Source organism: Eptatretus burgeri, chromosome 13, assembly GCF_056783735.1.
Source record: "Eptatretus burgeri isolate ZD-2024b chromosome 13, Ebu_testis_v1, whole genome shotgun sequence".
NCBI lineage: Eukaryota > Metazoa > Chordata > Myxini > Myxiniformes > Myxinidae > Eptatretus > Eptatretus burgeri.
In genome coordinates this window covers 40,350,597-40,371,671 of record NC_140973.1, presented here as the reverse complement: position 1 = coordinate 40,371,671, position 21,075 = coordinate 40,350,597, and the positions used below count along the sequence as shown (strand labels likewise).

At 42.7% G+C, this 21,075-nt stretch overlaps 1 protein-coding gene across 6 annotated transcripts in view; it reads right to left on the bottom strand.

Moving 5' to 3' along the window:
• Window positions 1–21,075, bottom strand: part of LOC147014278 (fibronectin-like) — a 132,904-nt gene that overhangs the window by 11,886 nt on the left and 99,943 nt on the right. For 5 of the 6 annotated variants that reach the window (XM_085852121.1, XM_085852118.1, XM_085852122.1 and 2 more), the window contains 8 exons: window positions 20,540–20,818; window positions 19,623–19,901; window positions 13,705–13,983; window positions 9,644–9,925; window positions 9,300–9,476; window positions 5,943–6,032; window positions 2,029–2,095; window positions 1,686–1,869 (listed from right to left, as the gene is read on the bottom strand). In XM_085852121.1, the coding sequence (XP_085708247.1) occupies window positions 1,686–1,869; window positions 2,029–2,095; window positions 5,943–6,032; window positions 9,300–9,476; window positions 9,644–9,925; window positions 13,705–13,983; window positions 19,623–19,901; window positions 20,540–20,818 (1,637 nt within the window). The remainder of the gene's footprint in view (window positions 1–1,685; window positions 1,870–2,028; window positions 2,096–5,942; window positions 6,033–9,299; window positions 9,477–9,643; window positions 9,926–13,704; window positions 13,984–19,622; window positions 19,902–20,539; window positions 20,819–21,075) is intronic. The other variant, XM_085852123.1, reaches the window with a different exon arrangement.

Sequence of the window (21,075 nt, the reverse complement as noted above, 5' to 3'; positions counted from 1 at the left end):
AGAATCACTTTAAAAATTAAAAAAATCCTCGTATCCAGTTCCAGATTCCCATCTTCACCAAAATCTAATCAATTTGTCCTCGTCACACACTCAAACTGTCCACCAAGTTTCATTTGAATCCTTCCACAACTTCTTGATATATCCTGCACACAAATAAACAAACAGACACAGACAGACAGACATAGAGGGGTAAAAACATAACCTCCATCCACCTTCGGTAGCAGAGGTAATAACTAAAGTAGACTCTCAAAAGAAACTTCTGGAAGATTTCACTTAAATAATAAAATGTTCTCGGGTGGTGAAAAATGTAAAGCTGCAAGTCATGAATTTGGTTCCAAAATAGAACATGCTAGATGTGCCATAGATTATTTATACACACACACATCTACAGTGTGCAAAATGTATTGTATATACTGTACATACCCGTGAGAAACACAGCTAACCTCAGGCATTTCCTGGAATCACGCCGAGAATAAAACATGAAGAACCATTTTGCACTTCTGGAGTTTCCTCAACAATTCCCAAGACCAGTCCTTCCCAACTTGTCAGTGAGGCCATCGGCAGAATTTCCCTGGGAGGGAAGATGTAACTCGAGCCTCCCTACACTGCCAAATGACGTCACATTCCGAGACTCTCCGCATGTCAGAATCAATCATTCGAGCAAGGCTGTGGTTCACCCTGCTTGTATCATGGAACCCCAAATCGAACCTCTGCAGTAAGTGGCAGTTTCATTAGAATAGTTGTATACAGTGCTCCACAAAACTGTTGGAGGTTTGGAAGAGGTCCACCCAAAAAGGTTTGAAACCACTGTCCGAGACTGGAACAGTCGCATTTATATTATACTCGGCCTTTGAACTATCCTTAAAATGATGACTAGTAGCAAGGAAACGTTATGTTTAGATATAAAGGAAGGACAACATTTAGGACAAAATCTCAGACTCAAGAGAAAACAGGAAAAAAAAAAAAACAGTCGACAAATATCTTTTTGAATGAAAAGGGAGGGTTGAGGGGAAGGGAGGCGAGGAGTGGAGGAACTGCACTTCCAGAATCCCCTGTCCCTGAGTGGACAGCTTGAACATTGATTAAGGGCCATTTACTTAGTAGGCCTATCTACATTCAAAGGCAGAAAAGTTCCCTCCTCCATCCATTATCACACAATCTCCTCTAACTACTACCCCCCCCCCCCCCCCCGACACCACCCCATCAGGCATTTGTACTACATACATTCCTTTATGCAGTTTTGGAAGCTTCATAATTGTCACGACATTCCCAGTTAAGAGCATCCTTAACCTTGAACACCCTATAAAAAATGTGGACGTATTTTTGTTCATGCAAGTTGCAAGAACCACAGTTAAACACTCAAGCACAACCAACCCAAAGTTTTACTAAACAGATGAAAGCTTGAAAGAGCCCCAAGACAGAGATATGGTCTGCTGCAGGTCATTCTTATTCCCTCCATCGGGAAGACATCGAAGATCTGAACTCATGTAACCTGCGCAATCCCAGAACCTTCCGAGCATATATCTTCACCAATAGCAACAAAGGTGGTTGTGCTTGTGCTTTTATCGAAACAGTTATTCGACATTTCTGTCAAATATTTACTGCTTGATATCCCGTTGCTTGAGGACATTGTCAAATAATCTGGTTATTACTCGTAAAATTATGGATGATGAAAATTAACAAACCTTCACAATTCTTCCTGAGCGGCCAATGGGCGAGCAGGTTATTAAATATTGAGATACACGGTAGCGTGGGTTCCAGGAAATGACTTTCACAGTCTGGCTGGAAGTGTACGGGACGACACCGCGAGATGGGAGAATGGCCTTTCCGTCAGCAAATGTGACGCTTCCAAAAGGAATACCAATGACTCTGCCGAAGAACAAAGACAAAGTGAAATAAGGCGAACAAAGCAGACATCGTTGAGTATCAGGATAAGGACTTACTGATTGCTCATCAAGTTACCAGACTGGCGAACACATTGCACACAATGATCAGCATTGGTTACTTTAAGGGAAACGTATACTTTACTCGATTTTGCCTCTGGCGGCGCTTCCTGGTGAAACTGTCGATGGTAATTTCACACGATCTTGTGATTCTGTAGGAAAACATTGAATTACATTTTCACATATCAATGGGTGTACAAAATGCACAAAATGAACAATGAACAAAATCTCCATTTTTATTAGGGTAAAGGGATTTTGAGTTGGCAGGATCACCTACAGCAGTGTTTCTCCATGCAGCACATGGAGACGGAATTGGGGGCGGGGGGGGGGAGGAGGAGGAGGGGGAGCGGTGCACAATAATCGATTGATTGATTACATAATTAAAATAAATAAATAATAATCGTAAAATAATTAATTAAGGAAATCAAAAAATGAATAACACTGGTCAACACGATTTCTCTTGCATGGGGTTTTTCAACGGATTCTAGCTAACTTTTGGGCTGCTGAATCCAAATCTGTCATTAGTTTTTGCCTCTCACATCAGGTTTTTGAACTATGAAAAATCATTATTTTTGAGAAAACAGCAATTTTGCACTCTAAGTTGAAAAACACTGTTGCATTAGAAGATCGATAGATGCAAAAATGTTTACAATGAAAGGTACCTACTTCAATTACAATATTTAATCATACATTACCATATAATCCATGCTTGCTTGCACATATTTTTTTACACATTTTCTCGATATTTTTAATGTATCCTGGCGGATATGCGGCTTCCTTAAGGGCAACTAATTGCAGCTACCGATTACTCAGAGACCCGCACCTGAGTTAATCTAAGGTCATTCGTATGCCGAATATAAGATTCTGTTGGTGTCATGCGGGTCATAGACGTAAACGACTGATGCATACGTTGACTCTTTTAAGAGAATCAGACAATAACTCCACTTTGCTCATGGCAGGCTGTTTACAGCTACGGGTACTCGGAATAATCAAGCTTTTGCTGTTTTATCCCCACAAAGATTTCCAGACTGGATGGTGAACTTTTGTAAAAATCCATGAATATGGAGCATACAGATAGCACAAAAACTTGATGTAATAGAACAAATCTGAGCTCAGATTTGGATTCAGCAGCCCAAAATTAGCCAAAAACAGTTTCCAAAGTCCATGCAAGAACAAAAAACTATATTTCTGTAGACCAGTGTAATTAGTCTATTAATTGATTAATCAATAAATCAAAAATACCCTTTTTATAGCCAAATCACTTGTTCACCGTTGTGTCCAAATATCAGCTTCCTATCTCAAAAGGTGCCTGAGATATTGCCCAGATGAGAAAGGAAATAAATAAGTGACTAATAAATCGATGATAATTAAGGAATTAATCAATTAATTAATTAATTAATCAAGAAATAAAAACACCATTTTTGCCAATATACATTTTTACTTTTCTCCCAAAATTTCTGCTTCCTCGCTCAAAGGAGGGCTGAGATATCGCCCAGACAAGAAAACAAACAAACGGAGCAAAAGCTGAGTACTCCGTTCCTTCGGCACCTGGCGATGATGTCATGCATCGCCTGGCTGTGGAATGGCGAAGGAGCGGTGTACAATTAATTTGAAGTTTTATTATGAAAGAAAATCCTCATGACCATTGAACCTTTAAAGGAGATGAGAAACTTAAATATTTTTCAAAAGACTTCTCTCATATATGCCATTAAAGACTACAGGGCTGTCAAATAATCTATTTAAAACTTTTCCCAGAAGCAATCAAGTGAGAAATTGAATTCCCGAACTTTCACTGGGCACGAGTGAGATACTGCATCTGTCTTGAGGAACAGAGGTGCTTAATGTTCGGCTCTATGCTGGAAAAAGCGACATCAAGTTCCTGATCTCGGCACTTTAGACATGACCTCTTGTTGTTACGAAGATGGATGGAGATTATGTTTTCACCCGTGTGTGTTTGTCTGTCTGTTTGTTTGTCTGTGAGTGGGGTATAAAGTTGTGGACGGATTCGGCCGTAGTTTGGTGGACAGGTTGGGTGTGTGACAAGGACAAATTGATTCCATCCATCCAGTGGGACCATACTCTGTGCAGAGCATTGGTGCTGCCTCAGCAGTCTCCTTGGCTATTTGTCGCAATCCTGGATGGGTCGCCACTCCGACACAGTATACCAGCAACCTGGCACTCATTTTGCCGGCCTCAGAAGGATGACAGGCAGTCAGCCCTACCTGGTATTCATTCAACAGCCAAGTGGGATTTGAACTCAGGATCCTTGGATCCCAAGCCCAGACACCCTAACAATTAAGCCAACACCAGACATATAAATTGATTCGATTTTGGTAAAGATCCGACTGAGTATCTGGATCAGAGAATTTTTAATTTTTAAAGTAATTCTTCACCATTGAGAGATGGGGCCAAAATCAATATATAGCATGACATATTCACAAAGTTGTTGTTATGACAAAACTTGGTGGATGAATTGGTTTGGTGACAATAACAAGCTGATTAGATTTGGGTACAGGTCAAGATCCAAATCCAGCCTATCAGTGCGATATAAATCATAAACTGTTCAGCCTGGCAAAGGTATGTGCTCTACCGAGGGCCATTTTCATTCTTGGTGAGTGTCAATGTTGAGAAACTCATTTCACAAAGGGATGTTACTGAAAACGTTAGCTATACATCAATGGCACGATCAAAGAAGGTTGGATGCAAAACTACCGTAGCACATTCGGGAATTTGTCATGGCACACCAATTGTGAAGCACTGGCCTCACTGAAATGAGTGTGCACAGGTAAAGCACACTCATTTCTGAGTTGTCTGGCCTGGGTTCGAATCTCAACCCAGTTCTTAACTGTCATCTGGGTGTTTCACATGCAGTTCAAGGCAGCAATGTGCGCGTCGTCCATCGGATGGATGTTAAGCCGGAGGACCTATCTACCTGCCTGAACTGTGGGTAGAAAGTGGTCTGTTCTTCTTGTGGATTCTTTGACACCAAGTTGCACTGCTTGCTATTTTGGAATGTGGTTGCCGTCTGGGTAGCAGTTCCTGCACTATTAACAAAACTTGACCATGTTGCGTGCATGTTTCATATGAACTGCCTTATTCCAATCTGAAGGGCAACTACTTCTGTAATTATTCGATGTTGCAATGTCAAACAATCTTTTTTGTTTGACAAGCTGAAATACCTGCTGTATTCAGCATTTCCAATATAGAGGGCAAAACTCAATAAAAGCTTTTTTTGTCTTTCGAGAAATGAGGTTCACGGAAGAGAAAGGTAGAACTGACAGTGGGACAAACATCAAGAGAATGGACGACCAGGAAAAGAGGAAAGAGAGGAGGAAACACTGAAACAAGCAAGTAAGATAGTTAGGTTCAGAAAGGTTAATTGAGGTAATCAAGATCATGGGATGGAATTGCATATGACAAGAAATGATGGTGCACTGCTTGTTTGAAGTCCTGGAGGGAACAGTGAGAAAGAAAAGCCTATTGAGGGTGGTCCCATAGATAGAAGTGAGGAATAAGAGTTGGGGTGTGGAGTCACATTCGATTTTGGAAGTTTAACCCTCAGGGTGTGACCAGAAGAACGCATGCATCCTGGAGTTTCCGATCAGGGTTGGGGAACTGAGAGAGACAGAGACAGAGACAGAAATGTTGGAGAATAGATGGTCGAGAACAGAGAGCATACCGATCTACCTGTGATGTCAGAGCAACAGACCCTGTGCTTCAGCTTCAATCTGGAAGAGTCCATTAATTTTTAAATATTTCGATTCCACAAAATCTAGCAGAGACAGATGTGATGCCGGGGTGTCATCCCATAGGGGAAAGCAGTGTTCACTTTCAAAAAAAAAAAAAAATGTTCACCTTCTGTAAAAACTGCTCGTAGAAAAAAATGAAAAATACAATGTCATGTAGATGAGAGGATGTCGACTTAAGATGAGTGTTATATTACAGTAAATGTGCTTTAATGGACTTTAACAGTGGCAACTTGTAACCTTAGACACTCACGTGTGAAGCCAGAGCCCCGGACAGGCTGGCTGCGTCCATTCTCGTAGACAGCAACCAGGCTGATTACGTATCGAGTGTTGGCTTGCAGATCTGTGGGGGGAGGAAAAACCCCAAAATGGGTTGGTCATTACTTCAAGGACAAAGCTAATTGGCCGTTTACTTATTCCATACACAAGGTGGGGTGGTAAAATTGAGAGGGGTAGGGGTGAGGGTGTGCCAGTGTGCACATGGTGTTGGGGATGGTGTCAAAAAGGTATTCATATTGACACAATGCAGTAATATTCACTCTTGCAGTATCTTGCCCAAATTTGAATGCAATTTCAAATTTCCCATTTCAAGCAAATGTTGATCAAGAAAACCAAAATATATCAATTTAATCATCATCGAGATATGAACGCCATTCTTAAAAGGAATTGTATCTTACTTAACGTCGACATCCTTTTTCGTTTAACTTGTACATTTCACACATCAGCAGCTCTCATGAGACTCTGTCCCCCATTCACCGCCACATACCTCACCTCTTGGGAAGGCAATTTAGTTCTGTAATGTAATATGTAATAAACAGCCCCCAAATAGGTGGATTAAAAAAACAAGCACTCGTGCAAAAGGAAAGGTCAGAGTGATATGAAGCTTTCATCCATCAGGACAATACTCTGTGCAGAGCGTTGGTGCTGCTTAAGCAGTCTCCTTGGCTATTGAACACAATCCTGGACGGGTCGCCACTCCGACACAGGACACCAGCAAGCTGGCACTCATTTCGCCGACCTCGGAAGGATGACAGGCAGAGTCAACCCCACCTGGTATTAATTCAACAGCCAAGGGGGATTTGAACTCAGGATCCTCAAATCCAAAGCCCACCACCCTAACCATTAAGCCAATACCAGGCATATATGAAGCTTAAGAATGCAGTATATGATGTAAGAGAGTTTGTTTATTCTTAAAGGTTTCCAAAACCCTCAGCCAATTTCCCCAGAAATTTGCAATACTGCATTATTTTCACATGCAGAAGGTCAACGTTTCAGGAAAAACTTTCAATTCCAATTCAATTTTATGTAAAAGCAAGCTATAATGGCGCCTCCGGCAACCCCACGTAGTCTTCCAGCCGAACACACGTGCGCAATCCAAGCTCCGCTCCCTCTCGTGGCAGAGGATGCACCACTGTTGCAGGATCACGAGTCGGCTCAAACAAAACACCAATACTAAAGTCTAAGTAACCTGACCTTGATCGGGTGACCTAATCTAAAAAAACCCAAAAACAATATAGAGGACAAAGATGCAGACAAAGATCTTGATGATGCAGAAAGGTGGATCATGTAAACCAGTGACTACACTGTCAGAATGTAAATGCGATACAGATTGGCTGTCTGAGGTGCAATGCAAACTACCACCAACATGATAAAATGACAGCACAACTTCAAATATGACATGTCCATCATCAGCTAATAATAATATATCATATCATATATTATCATACAAATGCAAGTGACGCAATTGTGTCTGAACGAGGTAAACGTCGTATGCACAGCACGTATAATGCTCAGTGATAACTCATTTAAAAGCTCCTGGGTCTGGACAGTGCATGCAGAGGTCGAAAATATCGATATTCATGCAATTTCAAGTTATGTGTATTTTTCTGCCGACGTTGCACACACGGCTGTGTCGAGGCTCAGAATCGCTGGTCCGCACACCCACTGGAAGTAGAAACAATTTCACCATAAACCATTCAGTCAATTACGTCCAACGCATAATTCCTTTTTTGTACATTTACATCACCGAGAATCTTCAGCAGTATTTACAGTTAGTGACTATTACGCTGTCAAAGGACATTCTGAGCAAACTCCATTGGGAACAAATTTCCTTTCAAACAGAACCTGGAACTCCTTACTGGCTTCTGCTTTCTTTTCGTGCACACGAGGCGTACAAAAGAACGCGCTCCATGGTGACAATGCCTTGTGTGAAAGGAAGCACAAAGTTAATTTTTCAAAATTTATTATTAAAAAAAAATAAAATGTTGATTCCCTTGTTCCGATTGTTTAATTCGCTTGGAGATTATTGCCTGGAGGATGGGTGTGTGACCTTGGGATGGGGGAGTGGAAGTTGTGAGATCTTGAAAGTGCCGAGGCATGCTGGCATCGCTCACGCGTTGTCGTACGTTATGGTGATCGTCTCGTGGATTTTTCCCTCCATCTAATGGTCTCTTTTATTCCTTCACGGGTAAATATTCTCCAACCACAACAACCTGGTGGAACCAGGTTATCTGCAAGTGTCCTTATAACGTCGAGTACACCGACAGAGAAAGATACGCTAATGTGATTTATCTGCAATGTTCCTCAATGTGCGTTGGACCGCTGGGATAAAAAAAACATACTTTGGAAGAAGAGGAAGACAAAATTTTCAACTTCGCTGTAAAAACTAGCACTTGATCTGTATAATGATCTGTATTCTTTCTTATGTTTGTGAGTTTGATACTGACACTGAACTAAAAACGTGTTAATGGAAGACAAAGTAAAAGAAGTAGAACCACTCCTTTCGTGTCTTCAGATGCATCGGGTTTTGCGGAGGAAGTTTTCCTTGGTGAGGGGGACACAATTCAATGGGATTTGGATGGGTATATTGGAAATAGAGGGGCATGGGGATATTTGCTTACCTGGATGGTACATAGCTTATGCGTGGATTGGTAATGATACTGGGGTTAGTTGGCGCAGGCATGATGGGCCGAATGGCCTCCTCCTGCGCCAAAGTTCCTTGTGTGTAGTCCTGGATGGGTCATCACTCCGACACAGTATACTCAAACGGCTCATTCTTCTCAGTAAGTTGGAACTAATTTTTCCACTTTCTGAAGGATGACAGGCTGAATCAGCCCACCTGGTGTTATTTGATGGGAACGATAGGGGCTCGGGTTCACATGGGAATTGAGCCAGCCACCGTAACCAATAAGTCAACATAACTTGAGGCTCAATGGAAGACCATGGAACGGATCAAATTATGAAACAAATGACAGACCTGTGAGAGCGGTTAAGGCTGATTAAATTATTTTGAAGCATTTGCTCAAGCACTTCTTGCTGGCTGTATGAATGGTGTTCAGAAGCTCAAATACAGTTTGAGGTTTTCTTTAAACAATGATCTAAGGCTCACAGTGGAGCTCTGTAAATTGTAAATAGGTCATGCAGGACAAATACAGAGGGGAGATCAGTGTACGTTGACGTGACTTACAGAGCCAAAGGCAATGAACAAACATGTATGGTACATGGGATTGAAACCTGGGCTACCTACATCATTAGCTAGGGTTCAGAAAGGAATCCTCATAGACCAACCAAAAAAGGGAGTGGAGTTGTGGCCAGATGGTGCAGAACTTACTTGGAATCGTGAATTGTCTGCGTTTTGGATTTGGATTGAAACGCATCAGCTTTCCACCGCGTGCTGGCTGGCACATGATGAGGTAGCCCGTAACCGGAGCACGGGGTGGATTCCAGCGCAGTGTGATGCTATCAGGCGAAGGCTTGATGAACTCCAAATTTGATGGGGCCTCGGTATCTGAACAATCACAAAATTAATCTCAGTCGTTTTCACAAAAATAAGCTTTCATCGGCATCACCAAAAGGGATCCAAGTCACACGAGTAACGTGTCCTTTTGGACGACGATGCAAAATCTTGCAAGTTCTACCATACCAAGACTACATTAAAAAAAAAGTAGTAACAACCTGTTGTGGAATGGCGCACGATGAACGGTCGACTCTCCTGATGTCTGTACAAGGTGTAGATACGGATGATGTACTTTACACCAGGGATCAGGCCTTCAATTCTAATGTTTGTGTCATCAGGCCCGAATACTCGAAGCACGTCCTTTTCTCGCCGCTCCGCGCCCTCATAAGTAACACGGTAGCCTGAGATTTGGCCGTGAGGTTTCTGCCAAGAGACGACGATGAAATCCGGGCCCACCTCATTGACGGTTGCTTCACTGACTTGGATGGATGCGGCGGGGGCTGAAAAGCAATGCAAACATAACACTTGATAAGATTGTGTTGTTTGGAAGTTTTGAAATACTCATAAATAAATAAGAGTTCCCTTACAAGAAACTTCAATGCAGGGGGGAGAGCATTAGACCCATCAAGGCCCTGGCCGTTAGGCCCAGCACAGTGGTTGCCAACCTATGGTTGTTTGTCCATGTTATATCCTTTTAAAATATTGTCAGGCAAGGAAGCAGCACATACCATTTAGAATGTTTTTCGTGTGATTCGGCAGGGGTGCGAATGGCCGAACTCCCAGACTCAGACCATACCCCCTAAATTTTAGGACGTGAAAAGTATGCAAAATTGTCATGGGGGTACCAATCAAGATACGTCTAAAGTCTGTGTTCATCCCTATATTTTCCTGTCAACGTTTTTTATCTCCACAAGGACATCCTAATGACCAAAAGCATACCGATCCCACACTGTAGTTGGGGGGGGGGAGAGGGAGGGGGTGCACGGTTAGCATATCCAGCCCACAGACTATAACACACCACTGAATCTCACACTAAGCCACTTGATAGATTGACTATCATGACCCCGCACATGAAGTGCAAAAGCGGGGTTAAGCAATTGGTTCATTCTGTCTACAAACGTCAGTTTATGATCCAAAAATACTTAATTTCAATTGAATATTTTATTTTGAACACTGTGGAACACGAATCGGAACATAAATCAGAGCAGGAACCTACAGTTTAGCAGTACTTTGCCTCCAAATTTGACAAATTGTATGGAATGTCATCGCGAGCATGGAGAAGTAAGGTAATTGTTCTCATCTGCCTAACTGGCTGGCAGTCAAACAAAATTGAAAATTATTCCAAGCAGGAAACTTAATGTTTTTAGGAACATCATAAAGGACACAAACAGGCACGAATAACTAATCACGAATAACTAATTATTTTATTTTATTTCAATTTATTTATATACTATACTTGAACACGAAGCCTGGTGTTGGCTTAGTGGTTAGGGTGGCGGCTTGGGATCCTAGGGTCCTGAGTTCAATCCCCGTGGGGCTGTTGAATTAATACACCGGGAGGTTGATTTGGCCTGTCATCCTTCGGAGGTCGGCAAAATGAGTACCAGTGTACTGGTAAGGGGGACACTGCATCAGCGGCATAGCCGTGTCCCAACCATTGATGCAACCAGCAGCCACAGGGAGAGAGAGAGAGAGAGAGAGAGAGAGAGAGAGAGAGAGAGAGAGAGAGAGAGAGAGAGAGAGAGAGAGAGAGAGAGAGAGAGAGAGAGAGAGAGAGAGAGAGAGAGAGAGAGAGAGAGAGAGAGAGAGAGAGAGAGAGAGAGAGAGAGAGAGAGAGAGAGAGAGAGAGACGTGAGAGAGACATGAGAGAGACATGAGAGAGACAGAGAGACATAGACAGAGAGACACAGAGACAGAGAGACAGAGAGACAGAGAGACATAGAGAGAGACATAGAGAGAGACATAGAGAGAGACATAGAGAGAGACATAGAGAGAGACAGAGACAGAGACAGAGACAGAGACAGAGACAGAGACAGAGACAGAGACAGAGACAGAGACAGAGACAGAGACAGAGAGAGAGAGAGAGAGAGAGAGAGAGAGAGAGAGAGAGAGAGAGAGAGAGAGAGAGAGAGAGAGAGAGAGAGAGAGAGAGAGAGAGAGAGAGAGAGAGAGAGAGAGAGAGAGAGAGAGAGAGAGAGAGAGAGAGAGACTTTAACACTGTAGAACACAAATTGCCTTGTTGGCACTTCCAAAAACCACAGTTTTGCAGTATTTGGACAAGTCCTTCCTTGGCACAACTGAACTCCAATCCACCTAGACATAACAGGCCTTCATCCATCCAAAACCATGATCTTTTCTATCCCCGTAAACCCGCAGTACTGCCCACGCAACCCTCAAGCCCACCCCCTTCCAAATTTTCGGTTTTTCCTTCCTGAGAATTTGCTTTGATCTGTGTCCATCTTGTCTACCCCATCCATCCTCCCCTACCTCTCATTCCTCCCCACACCCATTAGCTGTCCAGTTCTCCCTCTATTTTGTCCTTCAACCCTGATATTGGTCCCCCCCCCAACTCTCTCTCTCTCTGCAGTTGCTTTTGTTCTGTTGTGTCATGATCCAGTGTTCTAGCTTTTCCATGAGCCTCGACCTTGTATACAAAAAAACAGCGCATTACGCCATCTAAACCAATCATCATCGCTCGTGCTCTCAGCATTGGAGAATATCGAGATTCAAGCAAAATTGCAGCTCGTAGGAAATAGAGATTGTGGTCGGAAAGGCAAAGCAGAAGCAGAAAAGACCCTTCCCATATGTTTTCTCTCCAGAAGGTGTGGGGTAACGTGTTTTATGAACACTCAAGGTGTTTTCCCTGTTTGGTTTGTAGATTCTATAATATTGTTCTCATTCTGATTGTGCTGACGACGTCATGAGAAACTGTAAGATTATGATCTAGAATTTACATGGATATAGCTTCGCGTCCATGCAAGGCATCGTGAAGAATGAGAAATCTTTATCCAACATTTTCTCTCTGACTTGCTTTGGAAAGAGACCTTGGCTGCTGAGAAACAACCATTCCTCACAAACAACAAATACCTTCACTGATACACCTGTGACTACAAGGTGAAAGAAAGCTGCAGCCTCGACATTAAATGGATATCGTAATAATCGAACTGAAATATTGAATTAAAAAAAATATATACTCAATCGTTGATGCATCACGGCTCGGTCAAACATCACTGATATAACCCGATTAAAAAAAATTAATCAAATACCATGAAATAAATGTAAAAATATGAAACACCTGCGCAGGTACAAATAATACATTCGGACGTTTTATTAGCCAAAGGGAGATTAAAAAAAAATACAAGTCTGGAGATGGCGATGGTTCACGAGCAATGCACACGGTTCGCCTTTTTTATTTTTTGACCTTTGAGGGGACGCCACGGGCAAACTGGCGGGAATCAGGAAAAACGTAAATGATGAAAGTTGTAGTACTCGAAGAGCACTACTTGCATACCAACTTTCATTCGAAACAGTTGAAAACCCGAGGAGCTCGATGCCCAATTTATTAATTTTTTTTTGACATTTTCTAAGTTCGTGACCTTGTGACCTTGACCTTGGGACGAAAATGAAAAATCGAGCTCCGTGGGGCTATGCGGGTGCCATTGGGCTAACCAAATACCGAAACCCCTACCAGATTCGACAAACCCCTCGGAGAAGATGTAACTTGAAATCGGCTACCCCCTACAAACACATGTTTTTGGGGCGTGGCTCCACCCATAATGGGCGCACCATGCCCATTCTCAGGAAAACACAACTAGATCATGATATAAACCTCCCACCAAACTTGTATCAGGATCAGATTAAAACCCACGGAGCTATGCTCGGGACAGACAGACAGAGAGACAGACAGACACACACCCATAACGAATATAGTGGTCACTTACTGACTCGTGAACCAAAAATCCAAACTTGTCACCAAATCCCACAATCAAATTAAGAAGTTGACTGATAGATCCACCGGGATACCTTCAGCATAATTGACCCGTTAGCTATAAAGATATGATCGCATTAACAAACGATCAAGTTCCCTCTGCACGTGTCAGATGGCACACCTGTTGAACCCTGTGCGAAAGACATACATTGTGAATATCTTTTGGTCCAGAACCATGAAAGTTCGGAAGCTTTCTTTCATATTTTTTGAAGAAACTAAATTAGCTTTTCTTCCTTTCGTTGTGTGCATGCTCAGTCAAATGACAACACGTTTTAAAGATACTCAGCTGACCTGTGGAATGGCGCAAGACGAGAGGTGGACTTTCCCAATGTCTGTATATAGTGTAGATGCGGATGATGTAATCCACACTCGGCCTCAGGCCTTCAATCCTGATGCTGGTGTCCTCAGGCCCAGGCGCACGTGGTACTTCTCGTTCACCCTGCTCGCCGGCCTCGTACGTGACGCGATAACCTGTGATCTGATCACGGGGCTTCTGCCACGAGACGACGATGAAATCTGGGCCCACCTCGTCAACGGTCGTCTCACTGACTTGGACGGTTGGGATGGATGCTGAAAAGCAGGGTGAGTAAAAATTGGAGAAAACACTGCGGTGAGATGTAAGTGTCAAAGGTCTGGTGTTCCGCCGCTTGCTGCTTCGTCATAAGCAATGCACTTATGCTCCACAAGTTACTCTGTAATTGTCTGCACCTCGTATGTTCTGGAACATAGTTCTGTTCGTTTCTGTGTTGATAACATTCAATGCACATTATGATGCATGCCCTCGAGGCCTTCTGTGATATCCCACATTATGAAGGCAACACACGATGATGTCCCTCCCCAGAGCAGCACATTTAAAATGTTGACCAGAACATGAGAGGGTTTAGATCCTTCATGGGATGTGGAATGGAAAAAAAAAACAACTAAAAGTGTTCATAAACAAATAACAATGGTAAAACCACCCTTGAACACCAAGAAATAACGACGTACGAAGCAGTGGAACATGGATAACAAACATTGCCCCAACTCCACGTCCACAAAAATGAAAGTGTACAAAGTACAATACTGTACATCACAAAAAGGAAAAACAACACCATGTCCTGTATTGTGCCCCTCTGGTTAAAAGTATGTGTAAGGCATTCCGTGTGGGATTCATTGAATGTCGCATTATCTGTTTATCTAAGCCATAACATAACATAACTCGGCAAAGAGAAATAGAGGATTTTCCAGAGAGTCCGAGAGATCATTGATGAAAAACAGAAAAAGAACAGGGCCCAGAACGCTACCTTGAGGAACTCCAGCCTGCACATGAAGAGGGGATGAAAGAACTCCATTTAGGGCCACACGTTGACTGCGACAGGAGAGGAAGTCTGCGAGCCATGAGTGGAGATGGCCTTGAATACCATGGGAAGAGAGTTTGGTGAGTAGTGCAGGGTGCCAGACTGTGTCAAAAGCACGTGATATGTCCAGGTATACGGCTCGGATTTCCTGTCTGGCATTGAGGACCTCCATCCATTGATGGGAGAGCAGAAGCAGCATATCCAGGGTAGAGTGACCTGGTCTGAAACCAAATTGATGATTGGAAATCAAGCCATTGGAGAAGAGGAAGGATTTCATGTCTGAAGCGATGATGGATTCCATCACCTTGCTGATGATTGGGAGAAGGCTGATTGGTATGTAGTTACAGGGATCTGTTTTTGCACCTTTTTTATGCAGGGCAGTGATGTTAGCAGATTTCCAAGCAGATGGCAGATGACATTGGGCAAATGAGAGGGTGAATAGAACAGAGAGAGGGTGAGCAAGAGCAGAAGAGCAGGCTTTGAGGACACGTGGGCTGATGCCGTCTGGACCGGTTGCAGAATCTGACTCCAGGTTTGAAAGCAAGCTCTCCACCTTGTTAGGAGAAAAGGACACAGAGTCCAGGGACAGTTGGGTGCGACTGCGTAAAGTGGGTAGAGATAGTGATGGGTTTAGGACACAAGATTTAGCTGCAAACACCGAGTTTAGACATTCAGCTTTATCACGTGTGGAATCAGCAGTGCGGCCATTTGAGGTAAGGGAGGGGATGGAGGGGGAACATACACCAGAAACAGATTTGATTAAACGCCACCAGGATTTTGAGGAGGGAGAGAGGTTTGACAGTTCAGACTTGAGATGAGAAAGATGTTGTTTTCTGGCTCTCCTGAGGGTAGATACACACTTGTTCCGAGCTTTGTGGAAAGAACTGAGATTGCCCTCAGTTGGGTTTGCTTTCCATGAGGCAAAGGCAAGTTGTTTCAGGACAACTGCCTCGCCACAAGCTTCAGTAAACCAAGGGCGGGAGGAAGGGTAAGACAACTGAACACGAGAGGGGATAAATCTGTGCATGAGGGAGAGCAAGTTTCTTTGAAAGAATTCCCAGGATGAGTTGATGTTTGAGAAAGTAGTAATAGGAGACCAGTCTGTAAGTTTGATGGCTGCTCGGAGACCCTGCCAGTCGGCTTGAGTGAAATGCCAGACTCGACGGCGGTGAGGTGGTTCTCTGATAACAGCCAGAGAGATGTCCACTTTGACAAGGACGTGGTCAGAAGAACCAATTGGAGCGAAGGAAGAGCAGCAGATATTGTCAGGGAAATTTGTCACAATCAGATCCAGAAGAGATGGAGTACCATTGGTTGAGATCCGGGTTGGGAAGTTGACCGATTGAGTCAGCCCCAATGAGTGCCAGAAAGCTTTTGCTGAGGTGCCATGGCAGGTGAGAGAGGTACCCACACCTAGCCAACTGGCGTGATGACAATTGAAGTCACCACATAAGAGGAAGAGAGAGTTTGGATGAGAAGATAGAAGATGGTCCATGTTTTCGGATAGTGAGGTGTAGATGGAGTCATCACTGTTCGGTGTACGGTACAGTACACATATAAACATGAGGTGGGAGTGGAGGGGAAGCCGAAGCCAGAGGTATTCCTGGGGGTGTGGGGGAGTGAGAGCAGTGCATGGAGAGTGAGGAATAGAGTCTTTGATGAAGAGAGCAACACCTCCACCAGGATGAGGCTCAGGTCTGTCATACCGTAAGAGGGAGTAACCAGGGAGAGATACTTGGGAGTCAGACACGTCTTGGGAGAGGAAAGTTTCTGTTAGGCAGATAATGTCTGGTTTGTCAGTGGCAACCTGTATGGAAAGATCTGAAAGGTTTGAGCGAAGGCCCCGGATATTTGAGGTCCACACTTTTAATGAAGAGGTAGGGGAGGAGGCTTTGGGTGCAGGAGGTGGAGGGGGAGGGGGAGGGTAGGACAAGGGATGAGGGGGGCAGGTAAGGAGTGTTGCTGAAGGAGTGTGGGGTATTGCAGAATAGCGAGGGGAGGGGGCCGAATGAGGAGGAGAAAAGGCTCTGTGGTGCTGGGGGGGAGGGGGGACAAGAGACAAGGAAGAAGGCAGTTGAGGATTTGAGGAGGTGGAGTGAAGAGATGGAGGTGAGAGGGCAGTGGAGGGAGGCAGGTTGGTGGATGAGAGGGGGGGAAACTTTGAGAAGGAAGAGTGAGGGGGATGAAAGGTGGGAGAAAGGTGAGGGGGGAATTTTTGAGAGAGGTGAGAGGGAGGCTTGGAGGGAGAAGAGTGGGATGGTTGCTTTGAGAGTGAGAGTGAGGGGTGAGGGGGGTGAGTTGGCATTGAAGTTGGAAAAAAAGAATGGTTGATGGAAAGCGAGCATCCATGGCAAACTGTGGTTTTTAAAAGTTTTAGGTCAGAGATGCGATTTAACACAATTCTTGATGGATGCAATGAAGGCGAATTCAGAGCATGGAGAGAAGCAGCGCTGTAATAGTTGGATTTTTTAGGCAAGGAATGAAGGAGAGGTCGAAATGAGAGCAGTCTGTTAAAATAGCAGAAGAGTAGTGCATTGTGAAACAGTAAAGAGTACCACATGTGTGAGAGAGGAAGATGAAGCATTATAAGATCGTTTTTGTTGTTAAAAATAATGTATGAGAGAGTTCAACAGATTAGGTCATGGAAGTGTAAAAATAAAATCGAGGAAGAAGAAGAGGAGGAAGTTAAGAGGAAGAAGAAGAAGCAGAATCGGGAGAAGGTGAGCGTGTTGTTGGGTATTTTTTTATTTTTTATTTTTTTTGAGATAAGAAAGAGATTAGTTGGGAGAATGGGGGATGTTTGGAAAGTGGGGAGGATAGAAATTGAAGGTAATGGGGAGAAAAAAACAAACAAACAAACAAAAAAAAAACGATCGAACACCGAGTGGAACCGGTAGGCCTCAAGCCTAGGCCTAGGCCTCAAGCACCAGGTAAGAACGTCGACAAAAATACTCACAAAATAGCACGATTTTTGAAACAAAACCGAACTAGGAACACACAGTAACATGTAGGTGAGAAAAATAAACAGTTAAAACGGGACAAATAACAACCGGAAACTTAACTTTGAGAACGTCAGCAGGGAGCCCCGAAGGAGACCTCTCGCTGCTCCAAAACCGGAACCGGAAGTCCAGTTCCGACCAATGGGTGCACATTTCAAAAATCGACCCCCAACAAGAACCTCAACAACAACAGCGATAACAACCACGCGGCGCTCCTGTAGACCTGCAACACTTCGCAGGTAAAAAGTTAAAATGATCCCATTTGAAGATAAACCTGGTTGGTTTGAGGCCAAAACACAAACAGACTGAAATGTGGCAATTGGTGGAAGTCTGGCATGTCGGTTCAATGATAAAATGCAAAGGGCTGAGGATAAAATCCTGGTTCGTTTCTTTCACCAATGGTTGCAGGTTCTTCGTGGAGAAAAATTTATCATACAAAAATATTTTTTAAAACCTGACATATTTATTGTTGTTCAGTTATAGATTGAAATCAAAGTCCAGCAAATCCCAAGTCGATGGAGGCAATTCAGTTCACGATACGTAAATCATACCTCCAGTGATGTTTAACTTACACACAATTGCTGGTAATAAACCAGGGTGCATAAACACCTTGATTAAAGTCAGGAAAATAGCAATTAATTATCTATCTCCTCATCTATCTGTGTTACAGAAAATTGTAAATATGTCAAACATAACCAAACCACAATTTCAATACAAACAGTACGATCGATCACTTATCTTAGCAATGACATCACAACTGAACACAATATAGAAACAAAGATGAATAGCAAATAAAAGGCAAGGAAATTTATGTTCCTCTGATAAAGATTTTGTGTGGCATCTTGAATCTCCTGCATCAGTTTAAAAATGAACACTGAATATAAGTATTATTTTGAGTCGTTTGACAATATGATGAGTGATATTTATTGAGTGTGATAAATAAAACTGGTGGAAGGTTATGAGCAGGTGAAAATCTTGAGATTGTGATTGCAGCAAATGAGTGTTATCTGGTGATAATCACGTGATTAAAAAAATCCACCAAATTCAAAATGCGAAATCTCACCCTTAAAAATCAAAATGAGATTGAAGCAAAGGATGTTATCCACATCAGTAATTGCCGTAAACTGAATCTTTTCTACGTCTTCAACACAATTATCTTCTTTTACTCATGCGCTGAAAATTCTATCATATTTTGATATTGTATTTCCATTCACGTTCCAAATACAAACAATTTATCAACAAGAGCAAAATATGATTGCATACAGAAAAAAAGGAACATCATCAGTATTCGCGAGACAGTGATGCCCTTTAATAAATTGCAATATATCTTGATGTGATATATATATATATATATATATATATATATATATATATATATATATATATATATATATATATATATATATATATATATATATATATATATATATATAGAGAGATAGAGAGATAGAGAGATAGAGAGATAGAGAGATAGAGAGATAGAGAGATAGAGAGATAGAGAGATAGAGAGATAGAGAGATAGAGAGAGATAGAGATAGAGATAGAGATAGAGATAGAGATAGAGATAGAGATAGAGATAGAGATAGAGATAGAGATAGAGATAGAGATAGAGATAGAGATAGAGATAGAGATAGAGATAGAGATAGAGATAGAGATAGAGAGAGAGAGAGAGAGAGAGAGAGAGAGATAGAGATAGAGATAGAGATAGAGATAGAGATAGAGATAGAGATAGAGATAGACATAGAGATAGAGAGAGAGAGAGAGAGAGAGAGAGAGAGAGAGAGAGAGAGAGAGAGAGAGAGAGAGAGACAGACATACCAAAGACATAAAAGTTCTATCAAACCAAGTGTATCAAATTAAATGTTCAGCTGACCTGTAGAATGGCTTGAGACGAGAGGTGGACTTTCCCAACGTCCGTTTAGGGTGTAGATGCGGATGATGTAATCCACACCCGGCACCAGGCCTTCTATCCTGACGTTGGTGTTGTCTGGCCCAGGCGCATGTGGCACCTCTCGTTCACCCTGCTCGCCACCCTCGTACGTGACCCGATATCCAGTGATCTGACCACGGGGCTTCTGCCATGAAATGACGATGAAATCCGGACCCACCTCATCAACGGTTGTTTCACTGACTTTGACAACATTAGGGGCAGCTGAAAAAAATTGGGAAGTGTTTTTAGGATCAACTTTAGTTGCTAATCTACTTCGTTTTTTTTTTTAGTCCTTTTTTTAGGTTTAAATAAAGACAAGATTTTCCACTTTCCTTCTTTCCTGTCTGCAGAAATGTAATCAAGTCCTCTTTACTTTCTGTCAACAGAGTTGTATCGTCAGCATACCTTAAAATTTAGATTGTCGATACATCCCACCTAGTTTCCATAACCCTTTGGCCGTGTAAAAAATGTTGAATCTCCTGCATTAGTTAATAATGAACACGCAAGATAAATATTATTTTGTGTCGTTTGACAAAATCATGAGTGATATTTATCGAGTGATGAAAAAAACTGATGGCAGGTTATGAGCAGAAGAAATTCCAGATATTTTGATCGTGGCAAATGAGGATTATTATTATCTACGTGACAATCACGTGATTAAAAACAACACAGGATACACTCGATCAAAATACGAGATCTCACCCTTACAAATGAAAATGTAATTAAAGTAAAGGATGTTATCCACATCAGTTATTTCTGTAACCTGAATCTTTTCCACATCTATTACACAATTAACGTAATGTACTCACTTGTTGCAAGTTCTATCAAACTAAGAGATTTAATGTAAATGTTCAGCTGACCTGTGGAATGGCGCAAAATAAGAGGTGGACTTTCCCAACGTCCGTATAGGGTGTAGATGCGGAGGATATAATCCACACCCGGAATCAGGCCTTCTATCCTGACTCTGGTGTCGTCAGGTCCAGGCGCATGCGGCACTTCTCGTTCACCCTGCTCGCCGGCCTCGTATGTGACACGATAGCCTGTGATCTGATTACGGGGTTTCTGCCATGAGATGACGATGAAATCCGGGCCCACCTCTTCAAATGTTATTCCACTGACTTGCATGGTCGCAATGGATGCTGAAAAGCAGGGCAAGTGAAAATTGGAGAAAAGACTGTGGTGATATGTAAGTGTCAAAGGCAAAATATTCCAATCCTTGCTGCTCCGTTATAAGCAATCCATTTATGCTCGACGAGTTACTCTGTAATTGTATGCACCTCATATGTTCTGGAACACCAGCACATTACCCATAGGATGATTGTGTCACCCCTCTGAAGTCACACACACACACACACACACGCATGCACGCACGCACGCACGCACACACACACACACA